We start from the raw sequence: 10,655 nt of genomic DNA, 5'->3' as shown, positions 1-10,655 counted from the left end.
AGATGTAAGCATTCTTCCATGGCTGAGTGATGGAACATTGCTCAGAGCAGAAAGAAATGTCTCTCTTAAAGATGTTAGCTCATTTGGAATTTGCAGCATTAGAAGTCTTTATTGTCCATTTTCTTTTAACTCATATGAGTGGCTTATCAAATCCATTAATAAATGTTTTATTATTTTTCAGTACATTTGTAAAAGTTAAACTAAAATGAACACTGCACATGCAGCCTTTTAAGAACATTATAACATCAGGCATAAAATCTACCTGGTGATCTTCACAGCGACATAAAGAAAATGAAGTTGATAAAAATTCAAGCAGCAGAAGGGGGCAGTCAAACTCAACAGAATACTATGGAAGATTTTCTCTTCAAATAAACAATTCCCTAACAAATTTCAGAGACTAAAAAAGAGGTACAACAGATACATATATTTATCTAAAATATACAAAGAAACACTAAATATATATAAAAGTGAGAGCTATAGTTTTTACATAAACAAAACCTTTTTTTATGGTATAGTATATCATGGCGCAATACTCACATTACTATTACTTTTCCAAATCAAATGGGTTTACCCGTTTTAATTTGGTTTGAGTGATTTGGTAACTAACCTCCAATAACCAGCATGCCAAAATGTACTACTACTCATTCTGTTTTATTGCCTCAGATTTGTCAAAATTATTTAACAAATCCTATCATAATTCTTTTTCATACCCATACTTGGACTTCCTTTCTAAACTGTGGACATTCTTAAAGTGTCATTTTTCCTTGAACTCTTTCCTGACTGTATAGGTACCTAGAGCTCTCTCCACTGTTCCATGCTACAGAAGTTACAAATTAAACCAAGCAGTTTAACCAAACTGATGTTTTTAGTGAATGTGCATTGTGAGACAGATTTCCATTTCTTTACTCCAAGTGCTCTAAATGTAGATATTCTCTATACCATCTTCACCTCATCTGAGAATTCAGTCTCTATAGACAACAGCACACACTTCTGGACATAGTAAATCTACAGTTAAGATCTGATGAGGAGGGTAATGATGCCTTCAAATTGAATTCTTGATTACAATGTAAAATTTGTACATTCTCAGAGTCAGAGTCCGGGCTCTTTCATGGCATCTAACCAAGTTTGGAGCATAAGGAATTGTTTTAAAAGTCTCTGCTCTTAGTTGAAATTTTATATCAGACTCAGTACAATAAATGGGAGTGTCACAAATGGAATGATTAAATATGACTAGAGGATGGATGAAATTTTAGTCATTTGTGTCTCATGTAGAATTACAATATGTACATGAAAGCAAAATGACAGAAAAAATTCCACAGAGACCTTTTTTTTTTTTTTTTTTTTTTTTTAAGACTTCTCCAAATTGTGGTATCAGATATATTTTATTTCAGGCTTTATGCCATCCTTTTCCGTTAATTATAAGAATGTATGGCTTCTTTGAACTTTTTATTCTCCACTCTGCTGCTGCTAATTTCTTGTTTTAGTATTTCACCTTCACAAACCCCTCCCCACCACGACCAAAAGATAGATATTAAACAAAAAGAAAGGACGAAAAGATTCAAAATGGTTAAAAATCACCCTCCCTTTACATCTATTCCAATCAATTTCTCATTAAGCTATGTTCCAAAAGAAGTTTAAAAAGTAGCCCTCAATGCAATGTTGTACTTTGATCCACTGTCACATCTCATCTTGGAAAAAACGGGTAGAGATGACAAAAGAACAAACTTTAAAAATCTCCTTCTTACTTGCATCTCCTGTGAAGGGCTGGTGACCAGGCGGCAAAGGAATCAATCCATTAAAGCAAATGTTGCACATTTCCAGCCCTGCAGATTCTGGGCGCCCGTGAGGAGAGACATGTTAGCGGGAGCTCCTACTACTTTTACAAGATAAATGCTTAGGGGCAGTATGTGGAGAGGAATTGACCTCCTCCCTCTCCAACAAGCAAGGAAGGGATGGTGGTGTGGAGAACAGAATTTCTTAAGGCAAACACGACTTATCTATAAAGAGAAGTTACAGGTATGTGCACTCACTATAGCTTTGCATTTCAGCTAAATAAAAGTTTTAAAAATTAAAAGGTATGTATGTGCTGCGTATACAGTAGGTTAAGGGTTGTCACGAAAATCAAAACCTGACTTGTTTGATAGATGATTTTTTCCTGGCTTTGCTAGTCCCTGTCTGTCCAGATTGTGACTCTTTCGGGCTTCCAAAGACCTAGGGTCTGACGGGCGCTCCGGAGCCTCTGCGCGCTCATGGTGTCCGCCACCTCAGAATGGGAGTCAGGGAAGGAATCTGGCGCGAACCCGAGCTCCCGGCGCAGCGGAACTGGGGACGGGGGCGGAGCGGGGGATGGGGGGCAACGGAGGCGATCGGAGCGGGGGTTGGGTGGCAATCCGCTTTGCACCCACCTTGGGGAAGCCGAGCGCAGCTCCCGGGTTTCCGATTTTGTCATTTGCGTGGGTAACATAATCCCGCCCCGACTTGGCTCTTACACAATATGTAAGGGGTGGGGGGGTAGCTGCTGCGGGTAAGGGAAAGCGGAAAGAATCCGTCATGGCATCACGTGGCCTTAGTTTTCAAGCATAAAAGGAAGGCTTTCTCCGTTAGCTTCCAGTTGTCAAAGGACTTGCAGCGAGCATCCGGAGTACGCCCAGAAATTCCGCACCGCGCCTCCTGCAGCTACACTGTCCCGGAGCTCACGCACGGCAACGCCTCCGCCCTCGCCGGCCGCCTCGCCCGCCCGCCGCAGAGATGCTCGCCCGCGCCCTGCTGCTCTGCGCCGTTCTGGCGCTTGGCGCTGCAGGTGGGTACCTGGCGCCCGCGCCGCACACTGCCGCCAACTTTCTGCTCTGACCTCCCGGGGGTTCCCTTACTCCAAATACAGCACTCTCCAAACAGAGAGGTTATAGACTTCGTAAGGCACCTGGACCCCTTTGAGTCCAATGAACTGGATGGATATCCCAGCTTTGCCATTTAACCGGGCTGAGTCTCTTTTCTCATCTGCTAAATAGGAATAGCGATACTAACTTGCAGGTTGTCATTTTTGAAAGACAAGATGGGATCAATATATGTGAAATATTTGTACGTGGTTCCTATTGAGATAGAGTAGCTGTTTTATTTGAATACCCTGTTTTCCTGCCTCGGGAAAACCCAATTTATTTTTTAAAGATAAGCAAACTATTTTAAAAGTAAGCTGCTTTTACCTTGCAGTTTTCCCCAGTTTTGATTAATGGACAAGATCTATCCATTTTAATTTTGAGAGTGCCACTTATTTGAGCTTCTTCATAATGCTATTTTTTTTTTCATAATGCTAATTTGAACATCTAAAAAGTTACTAAGGAAAAGCTTAGAAACTTGGTTCCCCTGGTTGAATGTTCACTTAGCCTTATTTAGAATAGGAAGTTGATATTGTTACCTTGTAACCATTCTGTAAGGCAGGTTTTAAAAACATTGTTTTCCCATGACTACCTGTATATTTCTTGAATTTACCATTGTAAAGTTGATCCATAGTAAGTAAAATAAACTTTTAAGTCAAGATTAAAAACAATGAAGAATAATTTATTCACTATCTTTACTTTTTTATTGTAGCAAATCCTTGCTGTTCCAACCCATGTCAAAACCAAGGTGTATGTATGAGTGTTGGATTTGACCATTATAAGTGTGACTGTACCCGGACAGGATTCTATGGTGAAAACTGCTCAACACGTAAGTCTGCTCTTGGGTGCTCTCATTTAGAAGGTAGATATATACAGCTGTTATTTTACAGATTTGCACCTTATCATGTGCCCCATTAATATTGCCCTCCTTTCTCTCTCTCTCTCTCTCTCTCTCTCTCTCTCTCTCTCTCTTATTGCAGCTGAATTTCTGACAAGAATAAAATTATTCCTGAAACCCACTCCAAACACAGTGCACTACATACTTAGCCACTTCAAGGGAGTCTGGAACATTGTCAATAATATTCCCTTCCTGAGAAATGGAATTATGAAGTATGTCTTGACATGTAAGTACATTCTCTTTCTAGGGTTTTCAGCTTCCTCAAAGAAAATGTTTTTAATAATAGTCCAGATTACTAAACCTAATCTAAAGACATACTTCCAACCTTGTCAGAATGACTTTAAATATACCTTTGCAGTGTGCCTTCTATCTTAACGGCCAAAATTATTGACATTTCAGTCCCACCAGTTTATTAAGTTCTCTCTCACAGTCAAAATTTTGCTTACAATCCTGCATACCTTTTCCAAACTTCTTGGATGGTTATTCCAGATAGCTAGACCATCTGATGTTGTATAAAGTACATATACTTTATTAAAGATGTATTTTAATGAATCATTCTTTTTATGCACAAGTGGAAGTATAATTGTTTTAAAATAGAGTATCTGTTGGAACTAAATTCAATCTCTGGTGCTACTTTGCACATTTTACAGTAAAAATGAACACTGACTTGCCTTGCATATGGGAACAAATTAAACAATTTTTTTTTCTTAAAAATTTCAGCCAGATCACATTTGATTGACAGCCCGCCAACTTACAATGCACACTATGGCTATAAAAGCTGGGAAGCTTTTTCTAACCTCTCCTATTACACCAGAGCTCTTCCTCCTGTGGCTGATGACTGCCCAACTCCCATGGGTGTGAAAGGTGAGTGAGAGGAGGCAGTTAAAGATGGCTTGCAATGGGGGCTGAATTGCTACTTGGAAAATTTGACCCCACATTATCATTTATTTGTTAATAAAAGTATGGTTTCTCCCCTTTTTTATGAACTCTGGAGATTTTTTTGAAAGTATGAGTCTATGTAAACTTTTATGAAAGTGAATGGGCATGTTGGTTTAATGCCTAAATAATTTCAAATACTTTCATTAAAACTGAATTTATACTAGACAACAGATAAAATTATTCAAGAAGTTGTTTCCCCATATTGTAGAACTGTCACTTATATTATGATCCTTGTCACAACTGTGCTTATCCTGTGAGGAATGCCCTTGGAAATCAGTACTATCTGCTTCCTTGAATATATAGCTGGATTCTTAGCTTTCTCTCTCTCTTTTTTTCCCCCCAGGGAAGAAAAAGCTTCCTGATTCAGATGTGATTGTGGATAGATTTCTAATAAGAAGAAAGTTTATTCCTGACCCTCAGGGCACAAATCTGATGTTTGCCTTCTTTGCCCAGCATTTCACCCATCAGTTTTTCAAGACAGATCATAAGCGAGGACCAGCTTTCACTAAAGGACTGGGTCACGGGGTAAGACAGAACTGCATCTGAAGTGCAGCAAATCATAGCGAGGTGCTAATGTAAAGGCCATATGTTTATTTGCACCACCAAATAATTCACCCTCTTTTTAAAATGGGTCCTGTCTATAAAAACTTTAATGGACTTTTCATTTTAATTCAATGGTTTAGCAATAATACATACACACACAGTTATCATTTGTAATTTGGCCATATTTTTAGTTCAAAATATTAGGACTGCAAAAAGTTGTGTCTTTAAAACATGTTTGTATCCTGACTATACTGCTTTAAATACTGTAAGGTGAGATTTTTGCAGCATTATTATCTTTTGGATTTCAATGACAGAGCTGCAGTTTATTGATAAGAATTTATATCAATATTAAATTTTCTGAGGCTTTTTAAAGGAAATAACCATATAATTATAGTCAAGCATATGTTGTATTTATCCCCTACATAGGAGATACTAATACCTTTAAATGCAAGAGACATATATAGGTTTGTAGCTTCAGTAGATAAACATATTAATTTTGTATTTTGTGGCTATGAAAAAAGTGTTTTGTTGAAATTATTGAACTGAAGCAAGCTAAATTATTTAGTGATAAATTATATCATAGATTCTTTATACAAGAACAACTTCAGCAGCAACAACTTGAAATGTTTCTATCATCTTCTAGGTGGATTTAAGTCATATTTATGGTGAAACCTTGGATCGACAGCATAAACTGCGCCTTTTCAAGGATGGCAAAATGAAATACCAGGTTTGTCCCATTTGAATATTAATAATTAGTTATGACTCACCACTTTACCTATATTTTTAAATCTCTGATTAAAATTCTATTTAACTTTTAACTTAGTGTTTCTTTATTACTCTTATTTTTTAGGTAATTGATGGAGAGGTATATCCTCCCACAGTCAAAGATACTGAGGTCAAGATGATCTACCCCCCTCACATCCCTGAACACCTGCGGTTTGCTGTGGGGCATGAGGTGTTCGGCCTGGTGCCTGGTCTGATGATGTACGCCACGATTTGGCTGCGAGAACATAACAGAGTGTGCGATGTGCTGAAGCAGGAGCATCCAGAATGGGATGATGAGCGGCTGTTCCAGACCAGCAGGCTCATACTGATAGGTAAGGAAGATGGAAAAATAACTGAAGTAAAACCGTCTTCCCTGAAGAAAACTAGTTTTTGGTTTTTTTACCTTTGCTATGTTTTAAGTCATTCTGGGAGAATGCAGTGAATGTAAAATCACATGCTCCATATCAACTCTGTCCATGAGCATGATTATGATATATAACTACCTTTTGTTTTCATGGTAAAAAGGGAAATGTAGAAGTGAAGAAATAGCAAATAAAAAAAATTGCATTTTGGTGGCTGGCAAGTTAGTAATCAGAAAGAATTCATGTTCTACATTCTTTATTTTGTGCAAACAGGAGAAACTATTAAGATTGTGATTGAAGACTATGTACAGCACTTGAGTGGCTATCACTTCAAACTGAAGTTCGACCCAGAGCTGCTTTTCAACCAACAATTCCAGTACCAAAACCGCATTGCTGCTGAGTTTAACACGCTCTACCACTGGCATCCCCTTCTGCCTGACGCCTTTCAGGTTGATGACCAGGAGTACAGCCATCAACAGTTTCTCTACAACAACTCTTTATTAATGGAACATGGGCTTACCCAGTTAGTTGAATCATTCAGCAGGCAAATTGCTGGCAGGGTAAGTGTTGTTATTGAAAAATAAAATAAAACAGACGACTAGTCATAACTAGAATTTCTTCCATAGAAATGATTTTTCTTAAATTTATACAAAAGTGATTATTTTTCTAGTAACATTCTTTTCTTGAAAGGAGAAGCTTAATTTTTTTTTTTTGAAAAGTCAAAGCTTTTTAGTCTACAGTAATCAAAGGGCAATATGTAATCATACCTTAAATATAGATATTTTAAATTTTTTTCTATAATCTTACAGGTTATAGAAGTAAATCTTTCAACCTTGAATAGTTTAGATTTCAGCTGGGAGCATCAGTCTTATCTACTTTGTACCCAAGGAATGCTTTTAAAATAGTAACTGTAAATATGCCTAAAACTTTTGTTTTATAAATGTAATTCACTTTCCACAGGTTGCTGGTGGTCGGAACCTTCCAGCTGCCATTCGATCTGTAGCAAAGGCCTCGATCGACCAAAGCAGACAGATGAAATACCAGTCCCTTAATGAGTACCGTAAACGCTTTCGGATGAAGCCCTATGAATCATTTGAAGAACTTACAGGTGAGAAACAGTTTTGAAACTTATTAAAAGATTCAAAGGGCCAAATGGAGACAACAGAGAAGTTGGAAGCAGATTGAGCAAAGGGGAGAAATGATTACTTTTTTAAAATTTTGTAAAGTTTTACATTGGTCGTATCTCTTTGTCACCTTCCCAGGAGAGAAAGAAATGGCTGCGGAGTTAGAAACGCTCTACGGTGACATTGACGCCATGGAGTTGTATCCTGCTCTTCTGGTAGAAAAGCCTCGTCCTGACGCCATCTTCGGTGAGACCATGGTAGAACTCGGAGCCCCCTTCTCCTTGAAGGGACTGATGGGCAATCCTATCTGTTCCCCTCACTACTGGAAGCCTAGCACTTTTGGGGGAGAAGTAGGTTTTAAAATCATCAACACTGCCTCAATTCAGTCCCTCATCTGCAATAACGTGAAAGGCTGCCCCTCCACCTCGTTCAGTGTTCAGGACCTGCAGCTCGCCAAGACAGTCACCATTAATGCCAGCCCGTCCCACTCTGGACTGGATGACATCAACCCTACTGTGCTACTGAAAGGACGTTCGACTGAACTGTAGAAGCCTGTTGATCGTATTTATTTATTTATATGAATGATTTCTTTTAATTATTTAATATTTATATTAAACTCCTGATGTGCTTCTGATAAGGAGAAAGGGGTTATACTTGTGAAGATTTTTGTATCACTGATTTAAAGATGTCTTTTCTCCAAGTTAAAGGGAAAAACAGTTGTCATTTGACATTTTTTTTACTTGAATTTCAGTTTAGATTATTACAGTATGAACCAGAGCAAAGATGTTTGAACATTTGAAAGGCTGTTATAAGATGGAAAAAATGCTGCAAGTTCCTTATTACACTTCCAGTCCTTACAGAGTATCTCCCACGATACACTGGTAGCAACTACCTGCACAGCTCCTTTGATTTTCCTCCTAGCCATCTTGCTAAGAGAAACTCTCTTGATCAGTTTACTTCTTCTATTTTGCTTTCCTGGTTTCAAGATCTTTCTTTGGACTCTGTCAGTATTTTCTTATCCTAACTTTTCCAAGTTTTCAGGAAAACCTCAGCTCAGGACTACTATTTAGCTCCTCCTAAGAGGAGTAAAAGAAACCAAAGCTCTCAGAGAAAGCCTTGATAAAGAGGTGTGCTTATATTTTCAGTGAAAGGCAGAGGACTTTATTTATATTTCATTTTAACTATGTGTAACTGAAGAAGCCTACAAAGAGGTAAGAACTGTAAGGGATTCTTGACAAAGAGAGCGTCACATTCCTGGTGAATGTCCTTTCTCCTTTAGAAACAAAAGCAAACGATTCCTGAATAGTTCCTGGAAGATAAAGCTTTCTCTTTTTCACATCTCATTGTCAGCAGACATTTCCTGGTACTGTACATTACTTAATTTATTGAAGATTATTATTTATGTTTTGTTGGGACATTATTGTTAAACTGGTTTGAAGCCTACAATCATTGATTTTTTTTTTTTTTTGCATTGTCAGAATTATTGTATCTTCCTTGGGATTACCTCTTTGAATTTTGAATACCACAAGAGAAATTAAGATGTGAATTAGTGTTCAGGAACCTAGCTCTGGTACATCGAGATATAAGGCTGGAATTTATGTCTTTAAGGTTTACCTATACACCAGTCCACAGAGAACATTGTCTCCTTAGCCTAGATGTGCCATAAGACTGACCTTCTATACATTTCTAAAGACCTGTGGATGCTACATGAATTCATTCAGTCACGACTTTTTGAAGAGACATTCTATGCAAAGCAATGTAGATTTTAATATTTTTTAAATCAAGCACTGATTATGGATAAAATTAGTATTTATGTAAATAATTAAAAACGTGTTTCAGGCAGAGGGAGAAGATGAAATTTCATTAAAGAAAAATAACTCAGGAGAATCTTTCTTTAAGATTTTATATTTAAAAGGTTAATGGTTAAAAAATAGTCAATATTAAAAGGGCTTGCATAAAAAAAACTGTTCACTTCTCTGATTTAAAAACTGATTTGTTATAAACATCAATCTGCTGTCTGAACCTAGAAATTTGGAATGTGTATGTGAATGTGTTGGTGCCTCAGACTGTATTTGAATTATATAAAATGTTGAAATATGTCTGTTTATTTTTATACTAAATAATTGAAAAATCTCTTCTAAAATAAATTTAGACTGTTTCTATATATCTGCCATATGTTGTATGATTTCTCTAAAGCATTATACTTAAACCATCGTCTGATATTCCATCTGCCTACTCCCAACTGGGCTAGCCTTTAATGAAATACCCCCGTCATACAGAAGCTAAGATCACTGAGGTCTCTTATTATGCCACGCTGTATTGAAAAGCATGTGCTTTGTGCTATAAAAGATAGCAACAAACTTGTTTTCATTGTCTAATCTAGAAAAAAAGTACACAAAAGGAAAAAAATAAAAAAAGAATTCTAAGGAGGCACATCCCCACAAAATTAAAAAGGAAGTTTAAGAAGAAAGAGATTATGCTCAGTTGGGTAAATCACTGAAACCTGGCTCTTTGGCTTCTATTGTCGACCCACCCCCACCCCCAATTTTGACATCTTGATAATTTCAATATCCAAATGGGCAATATATTTAATGTTCTTCCTGGCCTCTCTCATCCTTGGCCTTCTCCATGCCTGTGATACCTTTTTTTAAAAAAACGTATGTCCCATGATTGTATATACCTTGATCTCATCATCATTAATTATTGTGTCATTTCCCAAATCTTGATTTTCAAGTATCCTCTTTTTTAACCAATATCTACAGTTCACTTGTTACAGTGCTCACACTATAACTTCTGACTCTCCAGTTTCACTGGGCCTACTGAACCATCAACCTCATCACTGCAGTATTTTTTTATCCTGTTTCTCTCTACATTTTCTAACTTCCGCATCTAGCTCAGATTCCATTGCCCATCATTATAACTCTCATTCTCAGTCTACTCTCTGTCCTTCATACTGAACTGACACAATTTCGACATTCGACACAAATGTCTATAGCTTCTTTACTAAAAGATATTTTTTTCTTGGCTTCATCATTTTATCCTTTTCTGGTCTTTCTCCACTTTCACAGAATGCTCCTACTCAGATATTTTTAAAACTCTTCACCCTCTACTGTAGTGATAAATTCAAGTATTTTATTCCCTTTTCTTCTTT

The 10,655-nt window shown here is 37.3% G+C and overlaps 1 protein-coding gene across 1 annotated transcript; it reads left to right on the top strand.

The window, feature by feature from the left end:
• Positions 1-2,625: 2,625 nt before the first annotated feature.
• PTGS2 (prostaglandin-endoperoxide synthase 2) lies at positions 2,626-9,362 on the top strand. The gene is made up of 10 exons (XM_066261358.1): positions 2,626-2,800; positions 3,586-3,702; positions 3,854-3,997; positions 4,492-4,635; positions 5,054-5,235; positions 5,897-5,980; positions 6,104-6,350; positions 6,654-6,940; positions 7,341-7,488; positions 7,643-9,362. Exons 1-10 carry the CDS (start codon positions 2,749-2,751, stop codon positions 8,050-8,052), a joined length of 1,815 nt encoding a protein of 604 aa, XP_066117455.1. The 5' UTR covers positions 2,626-2,748; the 3' UTR covers positions 8,053-9,362.
• Positions 9,363-10,655: the final 1,293 nt, after the last annotated feature.

This window comes from Saccopteryx bilineata, chromosome 2 (genome assembly GCF_036850765.1).
Source record: "Saccopteryx bilineata isolate mSacBil1 chromosome 2, mSacBil1_pri_phased_curated, whole genome shotgun sequence".
Taxonomy (NCBI): domain Eukaryota; kingdom Metazoa; phylum Chordata; class Mammalia; order Chiroptera; family Emballonuridae; genus Saccopteryx; species Saccopteryx bilineata.
The sequence above is the reverse complement of the archived record's forward strand: the minus strand, read 5'-3'. Positions and strand labels throughout refer to the sequence as shown.

Coding starts and splice junctions, on each gene's coding strand:
- PTGS2 (XM_066261358.1), top strand. CDS start 2,749: ATGCTCGCCCGCGCCCTGCTGCTCTGCGCCGTTCTGGCGCTTGGCGCT. Junction 3,998..4,491: donor TATGAAGTATGTCTTGACAT/GTAAGTACATTC, acceptor TAAAAATTTCAG/CCAGATCACATTTGATTGAC. Junction 4,636..5,053: donor AACTCCCATGGGTGTGAAAG/GTGAGTGAGAGG, acceptor TTTTCCCCCCAG/GGAAGAAAAAGCTTCCTGAT.